The sequence below is a fragment of the Prionailurus bengalensis genome, chromosome B2 (assembly GCF_016509475.1).
Source record: "Prionailurus bengalensis isolate Pbe53 chromosome B2, Fcat_Pben_1.1_paternal_pri, whole genome shotgun sequence".
Classification (NCBI taxonomy): Eukaryota; Metazoa; Chordata; class Mammalia; order Carnivora; family Felidae; genus Prionailurus; species Prionailurus bengalensis.
The window spans coordinates 44587586-44606927 of record NC_057349.1 but is presented as its reverse complement, the minus strand read 5'-3'; the positions used below and the strand labels follow the sequence as shown (position 1 = coordinate 44606927).

General features: G+C 47.6%; 1 protein-coding gene across 1 annotated transcript in view; it reads left to right on the top strand.

The window, feature by feature from the left end:
- The first annotated feature begins 427 nt into the window (after positions 1 to 427).
- TNFRSF21 (TNF receptor superfamily member 21) overlaps positions 428 to 19342 on the top strand; it is a 76511-nt gene continuing 57596 nt past the window's right edge. The window contains exon 1 of the mRNA XM_043591608.1: positions 428 to 995. Within this exon, the coding sequence (XP_043447543.1) occupies positions 909 to 995 (87 nt within the window). The 5' untranslated portion in view covers positions 428 to 908. The remainder of the gene's footprint in view (positions 996 to 19342) is intronic.

Below are 19342 nucleotides of genomic sequence, written 5' to 3'. Positions count from 1 at the left end.
AATCCCAATGCTCGGGCCACACCCTATTTTCGATTAAATCAGAATCTCTGGGGTGGGATCAGGCATGCATACATGTGTTTTCAACTCTTCAGGTGATTCGAAAACGCAGCCAGGTTTGAGAACCAACTCACTGGTATATTTTTGGCACGCAGTTCATCTACGTGTTCTAGGGTGCTTGGCTGTTTTTAATCACTGCGTCAAAAACCACAGATGGGCGCCTGTCGCAGAAATAATTTACTTAGAATCGTCTTAGAAAAAACAAGTAAATTTGGGCCAGGGGTGGGCATACCTTCGCCGCGGTTTCCCCGGGTCAAAAAGCAGCTGCAGTTCCTTCAGCCAACGCCAAGGGGCACCCTCTCCCTCCCCGCTCGACCTGGAACGCCTTCCCGGTGCTGATCGCACAAAGAGCCCGGCCTCCTCCCGGGTGACATCACAAAGGGCCGATCCCCCGCCCCTTCGGCGCCACCACGTGTGTCCCCGCGCCCGGCGGCCACCCGACTCAGTCCCTCACCGGCCGGTCTAGGCAGCGGTGGAGGGTGGTTGGCAGTGGCTGGAGGCTTCGCTATGGGAAGTTGTTCCTTTGCTCTCTCGCGCCCAGCCCTCCTCCCTGGTTCTCCGCAGCCGCTGTCGGAGGAGAGCACGGGGAGGCGCGGGCTGCAGCCACCGCTGCCTCTCCCCGCCCGGGCGGCCGCGCGGCTGGGCAGGTGCTGAGCGCCCCCGGAGCCTCCCTCGCCGCCTCCCTCCTCTGCCCGGCTGCCCGGCTGCCGCAGTGCACATGGGGTGTTGGAGGTAGATGGGCTCCCGGCCGGGAGGCGGCGGTGGATGCGGCGCTGGGCAGAAGCAGCCGCCGACTCCAGCTGCCAAGGGGCCACGCGCCCCGGGCGCCTCTGCGAGCCCCGGGCTCAGCCATGGGGACCTCCGCGAACAGCAGCACCGCCCTCGCCTCCTGCAGCCGCGTCGCTAGAGCTACGATGATCGCGGGCTCCTTTCTCCTGGTGAGCGCGCGGGGGGGACCGGGGGCGGCGGGAGCGCGGGAGCCCAAGGCGCCGCGCTCCGGGAGCGGGGCGGGTCCCCGGGCCGGGGTTGCGGAGGGCGCGGGGTCCGCCCGGCTGGGTGGGGGTGGGGGTGGCGGTGGGGGTGGCAGAGCGTGCAGGCCGAGGGGAAGGTACCCGGGTCGTCTGGGGGAGCCACCGGGCTCAGCCGGGACTCTGGAATGAAGGCGAACTGTTTTCCTCGCGGTCTGGCTGCGCTGGAGGAGGCGCTAGAGGTGGCCCCCCGGCTTCCTGCGCATTTCGGGGCTTTTCCCGCACCTCGGGCCCCCGGCGCCCCCTACCCCCTCCACACACCGGCACTGGCACGGGCCGCTGCGCCCTCCGCGTGGCGTGGGGCGGGGGCTGCGGGGCGGGGCGCCGGGGGCGGCGGCCGCCGCTGTGCTGCAGCTGCAGTGTCGTGTCGGGATGCTACCGCAGTGGGAGAGCGGTTCCGGTGCGCCCCGGCCGCCGGAGACCTAGGTGCGTCCGCGCGGTGCCTTCCCGAGCGGCGCGCCGGCCGCCCCTCCCCCACCTCTCCTCCGCGCCTCGGGTGGGTCGCAGTTTCTGCGTGCCAAAAAAAGGACCCTTAGACCCGCTGTCGGGCGCCTCCGAAGCGCCGGCTCCCAGCCAGCCAGCGCGCTGCCACTTGAGTGGGGGGAGGGGGAGAGACCCACATAAAGGAAGATGAATTGCTCCAGCCTTTCCTATCGCTCGCTTACCTGCGGCCAGGCAGGTGACCCTGCAAAGGGGAGCAGGTTCGTTCTTCACCCGAGCCGCATTCAGCCTCCAGGGCGTGCCCTGGACCTAGTCCTCCTTCGCTTACCTGGTCAAAGCCTGAAACCACCCCTTGACCTAAAACTTATCCTCAACTTCCCCAGATCCCTTCCCCTTTCCAAATGTTGGAAGGGAGGGGGCGAGTCAGGTGGAAGAAAAATTGAGATCAAGCCCTTGAGCCACCATAAGCTTCCCATGCCTGTCTTTTTGTCTCTGGAGGGAGGACAGAGATTCTTAGCTGAAACCCAAACAAAAACAAAAGACAAGAGCCTATTTTCATGGCTGGGCTGTGTAAGGGAAAGGCAGGCTCGCTGTCTCCTTCCCGAAAAGGGCTTAATGGCTGGTTAGCCAAGATCTCTTAGATCCCAGGGCATTGCAGTTGCTATGGCCTGGGAATTCATCCTACAGACGCTCTGGTTCCCTGTGTGAGTGTAGGTCTTAAGGGGAAAAGAGAGGCTAAAGAAAAGTTTGGTGCTGTTAGCATTTATAATGAGGCAAGTCCCAGTCTCCTTTCAGCGTCTTTTCTGCCCATTAATAGTAAGGGCAAAGTCAAGATCTGTATCCTTGAAACAAGTGGGAGGGATGCTGAGCATAAGGGGGTGGGGATGGGCGTCTCTTCAAGCAGTGGACCTGGGTTGACAGTGTTGGTGTGGAGAGAAACCCATCTCGGCCCATGGGAACACTGACCCTAACATCAGTGGAGTTACATCAGTCCTTGAATTTCTCCATGCTCCTCTACCCACCACATGCCTGTTGGTCCCTCTGACATATCTGATTATTACATGCCGCACACAGTCCTTGCCTCGGTTAAATCCTGAGTCCGTGTGCTATTTCATTCATTTTACATTTGAGCATGAGATAGGTGTTTAAAGGAAGGTCTCCACATAATGAAAGTGTCTCCACTGCTTTGACCATCAGAGAAAGAACCATGCTCCTTTCCTGAAATCGTTAAACTCAGTTTATCTAAAAATCGTGCCCTGGATTTGCAACGAAAGACCTGAGAATTTAAGTGTAGCTGTCTTTGTTAAAAATGAGATTTATAGGGGGGCTTAGAGGCTACCTCAGGCTGTTAACTCAAGTGAGAGTCTTTATTCTCCTGGCAACTAATTCAGTCCATGAAATGGCTTGGGGTTGACCCAGTTGTCCTGAGGGTGACCGAGAGGGTGTGCCAGGGGTCACCAGGGATTTTGCTCTAACACCCAACGAGGTGATGTCTTTTATTTTTTTCCCATCCCCACTCTGCAAGCCCAGTCCTCAGGATAGACATTGCTAATGTGTAAAATGATGATCTCATGATATTGGTATAGGATTATTTATCCCTTTGGAGTTCTTAGCCATGTGAAAATGGCAGACAACAGGCACTGGAGCCCAGTGAACCATGGCAGGTGCTCAGAACACTCGTGGGGGAAGTGGGGAAGTTAGTGTTCTACCCACATATTGCAGTTAGATTAAAAAAGAGTGCACTCAATAAAATATTGTTTTTATTATGGCTTTCAGTTACTCTAGTTTTTCAAATATCTTCTTTTTATGACTATGATTGTTATTGTCATCATTTAAAAAAATTTTTTCTGGGCGCCTGGGTGGCTCAGTCGGTTAAGCGGCCGACTTCAGCTCAGGTCACGATCTCGCGGTCCGTGAGTTCGAGCCCCGCGTCGGGCTCTGTGCTGACAGCTCAGAGCCTGGAGCCTGCTTCGGATTCTGTGTCCCCCTTCTCTCTCTGCCCCTCCCCCGTTCATGCTCTGTCTCAAAAATAAATAAAACATTAAAAAAAAATTAAAAAAAAATTTTTTTTTGTAATGTTTGTTTTTGAGAGAGAGACAGAGCGTGAGTGTGGGAGGGGTAGAGAGAGAGGGAGACAGAATCCTGGAGCAGGCTCCAGGCTCTGAGCTGTCAGCACAGAGCCCGACGCGGGGCTCGAACTCACGAGCTGTGAGATCATGACCTGAGCTGAAGTCAGCAGCCCAAATGACTGAGCCACCCAGGCACCCCATTATTGTCATCATTTTTGACACTGTTTTTTCGGGATGACAGGCTAACTGTATGAAAATCTCATATCTCTTTAATAAGCTTTAGAAAAAACTTATGATACCTACATAACATACAATATCACATATATATATAAATCACTGTGTCAGGTGCTTTATATACCGTATCTCATTTACTCCCAACATCTCTGCAAAGCAGGTGGTGTTATGCCCATTTTACAGATGAGGAAACCTACGGCTGCAAAAACTTCATTGGTTTGTGCTGGGCCACACAGCTCGCTAGTGATGGCACTCGGGCCGGGACCCAGCAGCGCCTGACTCCTCGGCTCGTACTCTTGCTCACTCCTGTGCCACTTTACCCATTTCACGACTCCAAATTGCTAGACGATGAAGTGTAGCAACCGAAGGCTCACCGGAGGAAAGTTGAGACTGGTGGTTTGGTTTGTTGCAGAGTATTAATGAGGAACGTAAACCAGAAACTGAGAGATGGAATGTTATGTGTTCCAGGCCGAAAGTCTGGAGAGAAGTGAGGCTTTGAAGTTTGTGCCGTTGTTAAGGAATGCCCTACAAGGGCATGCCCAGTAGGTAGGACACACTCACAGGGGTCTCTCCTGCTCTCAGGGAGCTTGCTTTGACCGGAAAGATAGAATGTTGGCAGGGAGGCAGTCAGAAGAGAAGGGAACCGTAATGGATAAGGAAATGAGGTCTGAAGTTTTGGAAACTGCTATTCTGCACGTATTACGAATTCCAGATAGAGGGGCGTTCGTTCTAGGAGCCTGTTCAGCCGTGTGCCGGCCTAGAAAGTACCAAGTAATGCCAGGGTCACTGAGACTGGATGTCTAGCTTCGTGTCACCTCCTGCCCTTCGCTTATTGAAGTTAATCATCTAGCTTCTTGGCACTTGACTTTGGCTATTGGGCTAGGCATGCCTGGAGTGGTCTGGTGGGGCCTGAAGTCCTGAAGCACTTGATGGCAAGTTCAAATAGAACTCTGAATCAGAGCTGGTATTATATCCAAAAGATTTTCTCCTTTCTTTAATATAACTTCCAAATCATAGAGTGGGAAAGTGGCAAGGGAAAGCTGGAGGGAAGACAAGAGCCTAGATTAGGGGAATTGATTTCCTTTCCATGTTAGCAAACCTACTCTGAGCACCTGCTCTGAGAGAGGCGCTGTACTAGGCAGTGGGAACCCAGGGATGAGTTGGGATTTGGATCTTGCTCCTCAGGCACGGTTTCTGTGGTATGTAAAATGCACATGGCTATCAGTAGGGCTGATATGGAGTCCGTGGATGAATGTACTCAAAGTAATACACAACGTGTGGTTGATGTTAAAATCTTTAGACTACTTTAAGTGACTTTGGCTTGTTTAGTTTGAAAGCCAGCAGAAGAAAAACCTTCCCAGGTCTCAGAATAACCTACATTAGCACTGGTAGGGGAAGTGACTTATAATCGGAAGAACAGGGAAGGCCGACTTGGACTGGAACGCAGGATTTCTGACTTACCCCGTGAATCTCCCATCCCCCTTGTCAAAATGTGTAGAATAGGATCAAGCTTTCTCAATCTGCACTGTTTCCAAAGGCATATGGCTGAATCTGCCTCAGGTTCAGTCCAAAACAAACAGACAAAAATCTACTGTAAAATAAAATACACGGGCAAACCAGATCAGCAAGAAAAAAGTTCCTTGTGGAAAGTACACTACCTTAAGTTAAAGGAAAAAAACCTGAGACTAAATAGACACAGATCACCAACTGGCGAAATTATACGTGTTTTAGTGTGGCTAAATTTGCACAAAGGCTACCAAGCTGGATGTGGTCCAAACAGTTAATGCCCTCTTTTCCAGGACAGTTTGAAGAAGGTGACTTTCTCCAGGTATGCCTTATTGGATAGAGGCAAGTAGGCGTGGCTTAAGGGGCTCTCTAACAGGTGGTCTGTGTACTTTCTGCACTGTAGATCAGAATGTGGAGACATCCCACTTCAACTCTAGTCAGATCGCCAGACTATTTAGGAGCCAGTATGAATTGAGTGACTTATCACTGCATAAATGGCAACGTCTATTTTCCAGTAAGCACTAAACGCTGTTGACCCTCTTCCCCCCCAAACAGGCCTGGCAAATTCTGCTGAGGCTAAGTCACTGGCAACTTCCTGGAAAACTCAGATGCTTCTGCTCTGTGACTGGAGGAGCCTAGGGTATGTCATCGCCTTTGGGCATGTGCCCGATGACCATTTGAAGCAGGTTCAGTCCGGGCCATCAGGCGCGGATATGTGTGTTTGATGGAATGAAAACAGAAGCCTTAATAGGAGTCAACTTGTTCCCCCAAATTGGATCTGTGTTTAGCATTAGCAGGACACTGGGCTTTGTTGCTGCTGGGGTAGCAGCTGCTGAGCTTTGATTCTTTAGGAACTGGGGAGGGGTGCTAGATCACGAATAAGTACTGTCTTTGTCTCAGTGTTTGTATTTGTCAAGTACCAAAAAATAAACAAGAGTCTGAAATTGGCTTCTCTGCTGCCACCTGGCTTTCCTACCACCTCCCGTTTCCTGGCCTGAGTCCAGGGGAGAGGAGCCCGGGCAGAGGTATAACCAGGGAGGAGCTTGGCAGGTGTCAGTGAGTGTGTCCTAACCTTGGGGCTTCAGACAGGTGAGGCTCACTGATATTCAGGCTTTTGATTCAAAGCCGTGGTTTCATGGATATTTACGCTTTTGACCTCACTCTTCCTGAGGGGTGGAGAGTCCTCCTGGAATGGTCCATTCTCCCTGGATTCTGGCTGTTTCCCCGCCCCGATCAGCATCCCGGCCTTGTAGAGACCGATGCTTGCAGTGGAGGGAAAGTTTGCTCCAAGGGAGCTCTAGCAGGGTGAGAGTGGGCCGGGTATAGGTGGGTAGTCAGGACACTGACCTCTATAGCCCCATCTCCTCTTTAGAAGATTTGGAAATTATGGGGGCGCCTCCGTGGCTCAGTCAGTTAAGCATCCAGCTTCGGCTTAGTTCACGATCTCACGTGGTTTGTGAGTTTGGGCCCCACGTCGGGCTCTGTGCTGACAGCTCAGAGCCTGAAGCCTTCTTTGGATTCTGTATCTCCTTCTCCCTCTGTCCCACCCCCATTCATTCCCTTTCTCTCTCTCTCAAAAATAAATAAACATTAAACAAAATTTAGGAGATTTGGAAATTCTGTCTAAGGCTTTGTTGCAAAGTAAAGAACAAAAGGAAAACAACAGAGAAGTAAGGGGGCTTTGTAAGTTACGTCATAGCAGGGGCCCTTTCCCCGATCTTATATCATTTTCCATTTGCCTTTTCACCACCAGAACTGCTTGGTGGGTCATCCGCTTGGAGCTGTATGCAGATCTGTTTTGGGAGAAGGAACCTGAGTTTAATGGATTTAGGAGGCAGGAGAGGCTTGCGTCCGTGAGTCCCGGAATCAAATGAGAGTAGCTGTGGATTCAAGAAGGCTTCTGCACCGAGAGCCCAGAGAGGAGGCATATTAATGGCTGTTCATATTAATCACTGATGTGGATATTACTAAGCTCCTGTTAATTGACATTACCACTGACATCGTGTTGAATACCTTCTACAAATGATCTCAGTATACCTTATAAGTCCGTGATGTAGTAGCATTAGCTACTATTATATTATTATATTATTATATAGTAAGTAAGTAATTTTATATTATAAGTAAGGGATATTATATTATAAGTAAGGGATTGAGGTGTGAGAGAAGTTATGGTCAAGCAGTTGGCAAGTGGCAGAGAGAGGATTCCCATCTAGGCCATTGTGGCTTTGTACACAATGCTTTCTCAGCCAAGTTGTGGGTAGGGAACAAGTAACCTTCAGTTATTGGAATTTCGTTTCTCGTTAAGGGAATGATTTTACCTGAGAGTCGAACATTTCCCTTTCTCCCTGGCAAGCCATTCTGCCCTGTGATGGCACTAGGAAGTTTAGCCAGAACAGCTGATTATAAAGTAAGAGCAACCTGTGTGTGTGTGTGTGTGTGTGTGTGTGTGTGTGGACTGAAAGTGGACGGACGATGGTGCCATGGTTAGGATGGAAAGATATTCTTGCAAATTGAAATGTTATAACTAGGGAATGGATGCTTTGCTTTCCTACGCCTTGGGTCATTTTGACAAATATTTGCTTAGTGAGTAACGGTGTGACCGGGGTTCTGCTTAGCAAGTAGTTTTAACTCACTTTTCCGGAGAACTTGAGGACCTGGTAGGGTTTTCTTCGCTGCCAGCCTGGTTATTTGTGTAGGATTAGTGCATGGGTTTGCCTCATCTGTTAGTAGTATTTACTTCAGTAACTTTGCAGGTCTCTTAGAAACTGGTTGAACTCCATGATCTGCACGGTCCCGTAAGTCATGTGTTTGTGTGTGGTTTCTGACACTCACTTTTAGCATTCTCTTAAGCGGGCTTTTAAACATATCTCTTCCTAGATTGTAGATGCTGAGTAGACTAAAGAAAGGCCAAGGATGAGGAGAAGTTTAACCATTGGTTCTGGGAAAGAGGTTGGGACTCTGGTTTCTCAAAGAACTCTTGAGACAAGACCATTATTTGATTTCATCCTAGGTACGGCCAAGTTGGCTTCACCAGGATTAAGAGAAATGGGCCGGGGAGGGAGGAAAAGATTCAAAGGCAAATGGTAACAGGTTTCCAGAATAATTTAACTGGTTATCATTCACTTTTTGCTCTTCCTTTACTTCTAGGAGTCCAGGATCTCGCTCTAAACTAACCATTCATTCTAGACAGGCTGGAGGGTAGTTGGGTCTGGAGCTGCATCTCAACACTTTGAGCTACAACTGGAGGGTGTTTGAGTTATTAACAAAGGACATTTTAAACTTAGGCGAATCGGCAGACTTGAGGAACCTAGTGGGTATGCATTTCTCTTCCCAATTCATTTTTATTCTTTGATATACACACATTTACGAGTAGTTAAAACTCATGTATACATACTTGCTTGTATTCTGCTTTCCTTTATGCATCTATCTTACCTGACAGAGACATTTTCCTTCATTTGATAAATATTTACGGCGCCTTGCTAAATTGCACTGCGAAATGTCAGGCATGGCTAGACTTTGGGTGGGATAGTAAAAGGCCTCTCGTGGCCTTTTACTCCTTCCCTTTTGGAGTTCATAGTTTATTAGGGAAGACAGGAAGGGCGATGTTCTGAAAGAGCACAAGGAAGAGGTTGCCAGTGAGAGGGAACAGCATGTAGAAGGGTCCAGAGGTAGGAAGGAGTCTACATGTTCAGAGTGTAGGCAGAACGCCACTGCAGTTGGTGCTCAGCGAGTAGGGGCAAAGGGAGTGTGGGCTGAGGTTGAAGAGGCAGGCAGGGGTCAGGTTGGACAAGCCCTTTAAAGATGTGAAGGTGTCAGGATGTCGCTGAGCATACAGTTGTAAGCAACCTTGTAATATGATTTTAATGAGATTTCTTAAAAAGTTTTTTAATGTTTATTTTTGAGAGAGAGAGAGAGAGAATAAGTGGAGGAGGGGCAGAGAGAGAGGGAGACACAGAATCTGAAGCAGGCTCCAGGCTCTGTGCTGTCAGCGCAGAGCCCGATGAGAGGCTTGAACTCACGAGCCATGAGATCATGACCTGAGCTGAAGTCAATTGCTAAACCTACTGAGCCACCCAGGCGCCCCTTAATGAGATTTCTTTTAAAGATCACTCTGGCGGTTCTGTGGAGTAAGGCTTAGAGAGGGGACCTGTAGGGGCGCCTGGGTGGCTCAGTTGGTTGGGTGTCTGACTTCGGCTCAGGTCATGATCTCACAGCTCGTGGGTTCAAGCCCCGTGTCGGGCTCTGTGCTGACAGCTCGGAGCCTGGAGCCTGGAGCCTGGAGCCTGGAGCCTGGAGCCTGGAGCCTGGAGCCTGGAGCCTGCTTTGGATTCTGTGTCTCCCTCTCTCTCTGCCCCTCCCCTGCTCATGCTCTGTGTGTGTCTCTCTCTCTCTCTCAAAAATAAATAAACATGAAAGAAAGAAAGAAAGAAAGAAAGAAAGAAAGAAAGAAAGAAAGAAAGAAAGAGGACCTGGAGATACAGGAGGGCCAGTTGGATTCTTTTGCAGTTAGTTCAGGGGAAAGACTATGGTTCTGGGGTCGTGGCAGGGAAGATGGGGATTACTAGCTAGATTTGAAAGATTTTGGAGAGGGTTTACTGACCATGAGATGTGAGGGGGCAGGAGCTGAAGGAAAGCATGACAGCTTTCACTCGGTCATCAAGCCGGACTCCCTGGTTCCTGAGTGGAGTCTTTGGTGGTCTGACAACTTTGAAGGGGAAAGCTGGGGGACGGGTGGGTGGGCTCAGGAACCCAAAGTTTGGATGTGTGTTGGTCAGTTTGAGGTGCCTGTGGTTCATGCAGTTCAAGCCTTCCCACCTGCCATTTTTAAATAGCCGTCTCTCCTCCGGTTGGCCATGTGTTGAGCCACCCTGCCGTTGGTGGACGCTTGGGTTATTGGCATTGCTCTGCAAGCGAGCAGCACTGATGAAGTTGTCTCTGTACAGACCAACCGCTCTTTTTCCTTTTGGGTTGTTCCCAAAAGTGAGGTATATTTGGGGTGTATTCCCCAAAGTGGATTGCTGGGTCACGGGAAATGAATGAACCATTTTATGGCTCTAGCTGCATACTGCCAGATTGTCTTTAGAAAGACTGAATTAATTTAAAGTGCTACCAGGAACTATAAATGTGCCTTCTAGCCCACAAGGCTGCCAACATTGGAGTTTATCATTTTAATTTATTTATGCGGCTTTAATATAGATATGTAAGGGTCCTTGGTTGCCCACGTTTACATTTCGGTGATTGCTAGGGTGTCATAAGTTTATCCATGTGATAATTACCTTTGTAATTAATTACTCATGTTGTCCTCTGTCTCAGCTGTTGGGTGGAATTTATGTTAACCTCATTTGCATTCATTCGTTACATTTTTGGTTATAAGCTTTTGTTAGCTGTGTGTGGCACACATTTTTATGTTCTACTTTTAACATTATATTTAATAACAAAAATTGAGGTGAGTAAATTCTTAAGCCCCCTCTTTTTTGTGTCCGAGAGTGTCTTTGGTTGTCGTTGGTTTTGTTTTAATAGTCAGAAATGGATCTCTTTACAGTCGGGCTCAACCGACTATTCTGACGGCTTTGAATTTTATGCTTGATCTTTTTAACGTCAGGTTAGCCGACTTTTCTGGTCTCGAGCAGCACGTTGGTGGTGGAAACTGCGTCAACGTGTTCTGCGGGGTGTTCATCCATCTTGCGTGAGTAAAGGATTGTATGGCCAGTTCCCAAAAAAGTTTGGGAAATGCCGGATTCAGCGAAGTCACTATTTTCTGCAGCCCTCCTGCAGAGCCTCCTGGAGCCACAACAGGCTAATATGAATTGTGCCTCTGGGAGGGCTGCCATCAGGAGTATTTCCTAAACTTTTAGGCCAGGGGTTGGTACACTTTATCTGTAAAGAGCTAGATAGTGTTTTTTTGGCTTTGAGGGGCATGTGGTCTCTGTGGAAACCGCTCAACTCTGCTTTTGTGCTTTGAAAGCAGCTCTGGGCAATACCTAAAAGAATGGGCGTGGCTGTATTCCAATAAACCTGGATTTGTGGACACTGAAATTTGAATTTCAAATTTCCATGTGTCACAACATTTTATTCGTCTTTTGATTCTCACCCCAGCCACCCACCCCCACCCCCACCCCCCTACGCCCGCAACTATTTAAAAAGTAAAAATCATTCTTAGCTCGTGGGCTATAAAAAAGCAGGGGACTGGGCTATAAAAAAGCAGGGGACTGGCGGGAGTTTCTTCCCCCGTGTTTCAGACCCGAGAGCATGAGCATCCTGTCGGACCAGGTCAGGGAAACTCATTCTGGAACATGCTTGCTGAAATTCTGCTGCTCCGTTTGTCTGAAGTACACTTTATTGAAAGTAAATCCTTTCTCCTCTCTTGTGTTTTCTCGTTTGCTATGTATTGTTTACATGTTAAACCTTTTTTGAAGTGTCAGTTGGCCCTTGTTTGTCTCTTAACTCCTCACCGTGCACTCTGTATTTTGTTTTCTGTTTTTTGGTTTTTGTAGCATGCTCCAAGGCTAGTAGGGAATGTTTTAGGATTACAGCTTTCTAAAGTCTGGTATCTTTTTAAAATTAAAAAAAAATTTTTTTGTTACGTTTTATTTATTTTGAGAGAGAGAGAGAGAGAGAGAGAGCATGAGCAGGGCAGGGGCAGAGAGAGGGAGAGAGAGAATCCCAAGGAGGCTTCATGCCGTCAGTGTGGAGCCCAATGTGGGATGCAAACTCCCGAACCTTGAGATCTTGACTTGAGCCGAAATCAAGAGTCGGATGCTTAACTGACTGAGCCACCCAGGCGCCTCTAAAATCTGGTGTCTTTGATGCACTTCTCAGGAACTGGACATTTGCATTTTAATTGGGGTGTTTTAGGGGACTGCCTAATCCCAAGGCAATGAAGCTACCATATAGTAATGTGATAAGCAGAAGGAGTGATGATTAAAATAACTACAATATCCGGGGGGCTGACTTGTGTCTCTCGTGTTACACCCGCTTTATCTGTATTAACGATGAATCCTGAAAACAGTCTTGGGAGAGTAGTTCTCGCCATTATACCGATGGGGACACGGAGACACAGGTTGGGTCACTCGCCAAGATCCTACAGCCAGGACCTGGTGGAGCCAGCCTGCAGGGCACACGCCAGGCTAAAATAGGTCTTGTTTATGCTCTCCTGCTGGGACCGTTGCCCTGGCTGGTGTTGTTAGTGTTGCCTTGGTTTATATGAGGATTCTATAAATGCTCAGGGAGCGCAGAAAAGTGTTTCCCCTAAACCTTGACCACTGTCTTGTTTATAATGTGGCTTCCCCATGTAGGCGGGGGTCCTGGCCCACGGAATTAGCCACTGGCCTAGATGGAAGGAGCTGAAATCTGTGGTCCAAGGACTCAGTGCTGGGTGCGGGCACTCCTCTGCATTGCAGGTTCCAGGCCAGACAGCATCTGGGTTAAGTTGTGCCTGTGTTTTTCCTTTTCCCAGTATGCCCTGAGCTCGCCTCCTTCCAGCCCTGGAGTCAGCACATTCTAGCCTCGGTGTTTCTTTATATTCGCCGACGTTAACAGCAGTCCCTGCTTTTGCCCTAGCAACAGAAGACCTTTTTAAGGCAGCGTAGATAATAGGGAATGCAAGAAGCTGACCAAATTTATATAACATACCTGGGAACAGATCTGTGTTTTGTGGAAGCTTTGTCCTTGCAGCTTTCCTCTTCATACCGTTCTTTTTCCCCTTCAAATTTGGAGAATTCCCAGCAATGTCTGCTTCTTTAATAAATTTGATGTGACTCTCATAATAAAATGGTCAGAAATTCTGGGGGTGCCTAGCTCTGCCTGGCTTTTGCCTTTTGAGCATCAGTTGGCAGGCTTTATGGTCACCATCTCAGCAATAACTTACTTGCCTTGTCTTTGTTCGAATATCACAGTAACCGAGATCCCTCTTAAAATAATAGTTTGACGTGCCATTAAACATTTTCTCTAGCAAACTCAAAAGCAGTCTTCCTGCTTGCCCGTTGTGAATAGGCAGAAGTCTGTCACTGCCTTGAGCTTACTCATTTTCCATGAAAAATTACTGGAATTTGATCCAGAGCAAGAATGGCATAAACACGTTGTACAGGTAAACCGCAGGGGATTTTCTTTCCCGTTTGTTTGAAGGATGAGGTCATGGGATAAGACTTGTTCAAGATTTATAAACATCAGCAATCTGACCTATGTTTGCACATCTGGGTGCTTCTGGTCCTCGGTCTCATCCCAGTGCCCTAGAGGAGAAGTGACAACAGGACCGGTGTGATGTGGGCCACCAAGGTGAGTGTGGCAGCCTTGGCGGCCTTTACAGCTGGTCATTTTGGAGCTGCCTCTTTCCTCTTTTGCAATTTGGTTTATCCTGGGGTTTGCCTTTTGGCTACTCATTAAGCATTTATAGCACTCCCACATCCTGTACGGTGAGGGTTGGTACACTGACATTTGGTTATTTATCCATTATGGCCGGTGAAATCAGCATCCCGGATAAATGAAAATCTCCCAAGAACTGAAGTTTCGACTAGGGTGGAACATGAAATAGTTTCTGAAGAATAATCTCATTATACCTCTCACAAATCCAAGTCTCACATTAGTGTGATTTTTTTTTTTTTTTTATAAAAGGAAGAGGGATGTTTTAAATTCTTCATGACGTCTGGTTGTCATCGCAAGCGCCCCGCCCAACCTAATTCTTGTACATCAGGCATGGTTCTGTTAAAACGGTGATGTGTCCTTAGTGTCTTTGGAGGTGAAACAGACTGTGTGCCCGCCCACCGAAGGCTGCCAGACTTGGATTCTGATGGCTACATTGTGGAGGCCTTTTGGTTTTCTCACGTTGGCTCCCATACCTGTGCTCCAGCAGCCGCTTCTGTACCATCACACTGTAATTTGTTGCTTCTAATTGTTTGTGGTCTGCACATCCACTCATTGAGTCAATAAACACTCGTCAGGTATGTCATGAATCGGGTACAGGCCTTGAGGGCTTGCGTTAGCATCGGTATGTGAAACAGACTCTATCCTTGTCCTCATGGAGCTTGTCCAGGTGGGAAGGCACACCTAACCTTGACAGATGTACCACTGCAAAATTATGGGTTTCATAGGAAGAAAGGGGAGGGGACAACGTGAAACCTGATTTAAGTTAGGAAGAGAAGGGCAGGGATGATATTGCAGAGGAAGTCCGATCTCTGTGAAAGATTTTGCATTTCATCCTAAGTCGTATGTGAAGCCACTGAGGTTTTGTTTTGTTTTGTTTTTTTAAGTTTATATATATCTGAGAGAGAGAGCATGAGCAGGGGAGGGGCAGAGAGAGAGAGAGAGGGAGACAGAATCCCAAGCAGGCTCTGCACTGTCATCGCAGAGCCTGATGTGGGACTCGATCTCACGAACTGTGAGATCGTGACCTGAGCCAAAACCAAGAGTTGGCTGCTTAACTGACTGAGCTACCAGGCGTCCCTCGAAACTATTGTTTTAAGCAGGGGATAAATGGATCAGATTTGGTGTGTGTCAACAAAGGAAGCCAAGAACTCAATACTGACTGTTAGACTGAGAGAAGGTCTGGGGGTTCCTATGAGTGGGCTCCTGGTCCCTGCGTTTTTTGACATTTCCTTTGACTTCCCAGACCAGGTATTAGTTGGCTTTTTTTCCTGTAAAAGGCCAGATAGTAAATATTTTTAAGTTTGTGGGCCATCTGGTCTCTTTTGGAATTATCCGGCTCTGCTGTTGTAGTTGAAAGCTGCTATAGGCAATACCTAAATGAATGGCTGCATTGCAGTAAAACTTATTTACAAGAATAAGTAGCATGTGCGATTTAGTTCGCTGACCCCTGGCTCAGAGGTTGCTTTGTTTATGATTTCCATGGTCGTCATTATTGAAGTGGTTCAGCAAGGAAGGAAATGCAATCCATGTGGTTGTCCCTGGCCTTGAGCTGCTTATAATCATTATGGGAAGATAACTATATACACTTATGAGGCCATCAACAAACATTACCAGCAAGATGTAATTAGTCACCGAAATGAAGACTAGAAACAGGAAATGTGATGAAGAGCTTACTCATCTGCTTGGAATCCTAGACATAGGAGTAATTGTAAAGCCTTCGTGGAGGAGGTGGAACTTGACCTATAGCCGCAGACAGAGTTGAATATGATCTTGAAGGTTAGAGTTGAATAGGATCTAGTACAACGTACCTAATTTGACACACACGTGAGGCAAGGTGCAACTGATCTTAAGGCATAACCTGGACAAAAACACGTCTTCTGTTTTCTAAATCTTAGTGCACATATCCTTTCTTATTCAGGTCTGGTCTTCCCACAGGCTGACAATACTTATATAGTAGATTCATTTTAATAGGGAATGTGGGGGGAGGGGCAGGGGAAAGACAGAGAGGGAAAGAGAATCTCAAGCAGGTTCCACACCTGCATGGAGCCTGGCTCCGGGCTCGATCTCACAACCCTGAGATCATGATCCCTGCCAAAATCAGGAGTCGGACACTCAACAGACTGTCCTCCAGCTTTGTAGCTCAGATGGGGTTTTGCCATTGACTTTGGAATTGGAGGAGATATTAGAGGTCCCCCAAGTGCAGTGATTTGCAAACTTGTTTTAGGAGTAATCCTTCCTTCAAATGAGTTCTTACTCGGAGCCCCAGCCCCCTTAGCAAATTGGTAAATCAGAGCTGCTGTGTTTGGGGCAGAAATGGGGAGCTCGGAGCCCTCCCTCCTGACCTTGTCATGGCCCACAGGTGCACGCTCCTGGCTTCAGGGGCAGCCTCGAGAACGGTGCTCTCAAGTCTGATATGAAGATGATTGATTTTTTTCTCTCTCCTTCCATAGGTAATTGTTCACCAAATCTAGCTGCTCTGACCTCTCGAATCCATTGCTTTCTTCTCTTTCCATGGCCACCCCCTTAATCCCAGCCACCCCTGACTTTCACTTTGGCTTTCACCTTTTTTCATCCATTCTCCCCCCAGCCACTTTCCCCCCTCTACTCTGCTGCCAGTTACTTTTTTATTCACAAATGTGATTATATGTCCCCCCCCTCATATAAATGCAGAGTGACTTCTCATTGCGTTTTGGATTACGATCAAAATTCAGAGCCTCTCCAAATTTAACTATGGCCACTGTGTTGCATTTGAGGTAGAGCCACGTAAACTTTTTTCGTTCTTGAGCTAAGCTTTATTCTGCTCCAAGTTTTTTTTTTTTAAGTTTATTTATTTATTTTGAGAGAGAGAGAGAAAGCATGCAAGCAGGGGAAGGGCGGAGAGGGAGGGAGAGAGAATCCCAAGGAGGCTCTGCACTGTCAGCGCAGAGCCCGATGTAGGGCTCGATCCCACAAACTGTGAGATCATGACCTGAGCCGAAACCAAGAGTCAGATGCTTAACCAACGGGGCCACCCAGGTGCCCCTCTGCTTCAGAATTTTGCTGTGGGGCTCCCTCTGCCTAATCCGCCCTCCCTTCCCCCTGCGCAGAATTAAATTCTGCTTCTCTGTCCTTCGGAACGACTCCAAACACTTCCATAACATCCCTGAGCTAGGAAGCATGTGCTAACCTCCCCCTCACGGGACTCTGTGTTTCTCCTTAGCAGTAATCTCAATTGGAATTAAGTAATACCTGATGTAATTCGTTGTTTCTGTCCACCTTGCTTTAGAAGGTGCACTGCATGGGGCTGGGATGGAGTTCACGGGGCTCTCTTGTCAGCCGGTGGCATGGTGCCTCGTATACACATAGTAGGTCTTCACTACATGTTTGTCCAGTGTGTTCCAGATGCCTAGTTCTGCACAAATCTCATTTCTAGCGTTCAGTCAGGGTGAGATGTTGAGGCATCATTGTTAACTCCGTGTGTAGGAGCCAGAATTGCCTCCTGTAACATGAGGTAATTGAAAGGTCCATTTTTAGAGCCCCATTGTCTATAAAGTGGGTTACTTAGTATGATGCAGTTAAAGAGCCCCGAGCTTTGCTTCAGTTAGAAATCTGACAAATTATTCTAAAGAAACAGAGAACTGAAACATCTACTTAATGAGTGGCGAAGAGCGGGGGTGCAGTGGGATCTGGAAGTGGGTTTTGTGTGCTGCTGCGGGGCGGAGAGGGGGACCTCTGGTAATTCGGTAGTCAGGGGCTGATGCATCCCTGAGAAGTGTGCACCCTGGGGAGTGAAGTGAAGCTATAGAAGACAAGCTTCAACCCCATGCCTGGACACACACACACACACACACACACACACACACACACACACACTGCTATTCACCACTATGCTTGTTCTGCAGAGCCACCCTGGAGTAGATGCCTGGCTGACTGTCTAGCCTTGCACAGGTAGGGGCCAGACTCAGAGCCCATACGTTGCACAGCAAGATGGTGGTTGTCCTGACCACCACTCTCTGGCCAGATCTCCTGTATGTTCTCTGATTTATCTCCTTTACAAAAGTGTAATAACCTGCCATTTGGGTTGTTTATACATCTTTCAAACTTCCAGAACATTGTGTCCATCTAGAAGCGCTTTTGCACTTAGAAGCTACATATAAAGGAACTTGGAGCAACACAGAGCAGGGCCACTTTTGTGGCCTCTTGGGTCGGTCCTTAGTGTCAAGGAGATGGGGACAAGATTTGTCCTCATGTGCTTGACAAATGGAACTTGGGCTCCACACGATGGTGATGGGCTTTCTTCCCTCAATCTAATACGTCTGCAATGCTCAGAAGAGTGTGGCTGGGCTGATTTTGCAAACAGAAAGACCAAGAAAAGGAAAGAAAGCCAGAAGCAAAAAGGGGATGATAGAGAATTTATCATTATTAAGCAGGAGATTCTTTTTCTTCACAGTCCAACCTGCAGTTAAGTTTCTTACCAAGAAAAATCAACCACTAGCTTTTTTGTGTGTGTCTCAGATTAAAGAAACGATGACTAGATTCTCACAAGCTAAAAATTTGTTTTCAGTATTGTTGTTTAACTGGAGGCGGCCCTGGGAGAGAGTAAGGGATGATACTTTTGATTTAATTAAATTTTGCGGTGGAGGGGAATTGAATCTTGGGTTAAGTTGCAGGGTGCTAAGGAGACAGGAGCTCTGATCAATTTTTGAAAAAATTCTGCTTTTATTCTCCTAGTTTTTGGTTCTAATTTAGAAGGAAATTGCCCTGATGGGTATCTGGTAGTTTGAGGCAGCCATTATTTTCTTGATGCTTGACCTTTCTCCATTTTGAGGAGGGCAGTGGGAACTTGCTTGTTGGACCCTCTCAACCTTCATTCATGCAGAAAAGCTCTCTCTTAATATTCATTCTTAAATATTTTTCTCCCCTCTCGGAAGGACCTCAAGATTTAGTACCACAAATATAATTTACTTTCTCTGAAGTTTTCAGTTTGGAAGCTAGCGTAAAATCTAGCTGGGTGAAGTTTCCGTCCTATGAATTAAATTTACGTATGTTGAGTCTCTGCTGGACCCAGCTTTGTGTTTGGACCCCCTAGGTGTCTGTAGGTCCATGCTCCCGCAACCATGGTCTTCAGAGGCTGAGCAGAACAGGATGTACATCTAAAAGCATCGACTCTATTGTTGAAAGCAAATTAAGAATGCCAAGGGCCTGCCTCTGTTTTGCAAATAAAACAAAACCAAAAAATGTTTGGCGTTGCATAGAGAAAAGCTTTGAAAAAATCATGCATTATCAGTTAACCCCATGTGAGCAATCTGGTGCCATAATTAAATAGACATCGTCATACTTCTCAGTTGCTTTGTCCTGGTACCAAGCAATGGCAACTGAACATTTGGGCCACGAGAAGGAAGACAACTATTCAGGAAGTCAGTTTCTTCTTGCATTAGGACTTTTCACTTCTACACAGCATTTAAAAACAATTTTTTTTTTAATTTGAAAAAAAAAAAATTAAGTAAGCTCCATGCCCACCATGGGGGTTGAACTCACGACCTTGAGGTGAAGGGTTGCAAGCTCCACCAACTGAGCCAGCCAAGCGCCCCCGTATAGCATTTTGAATATGAACTGCAGAGTGTTTTCATGTTCATATTCTCAGTTGATTTTTTTGTAATCGATTTG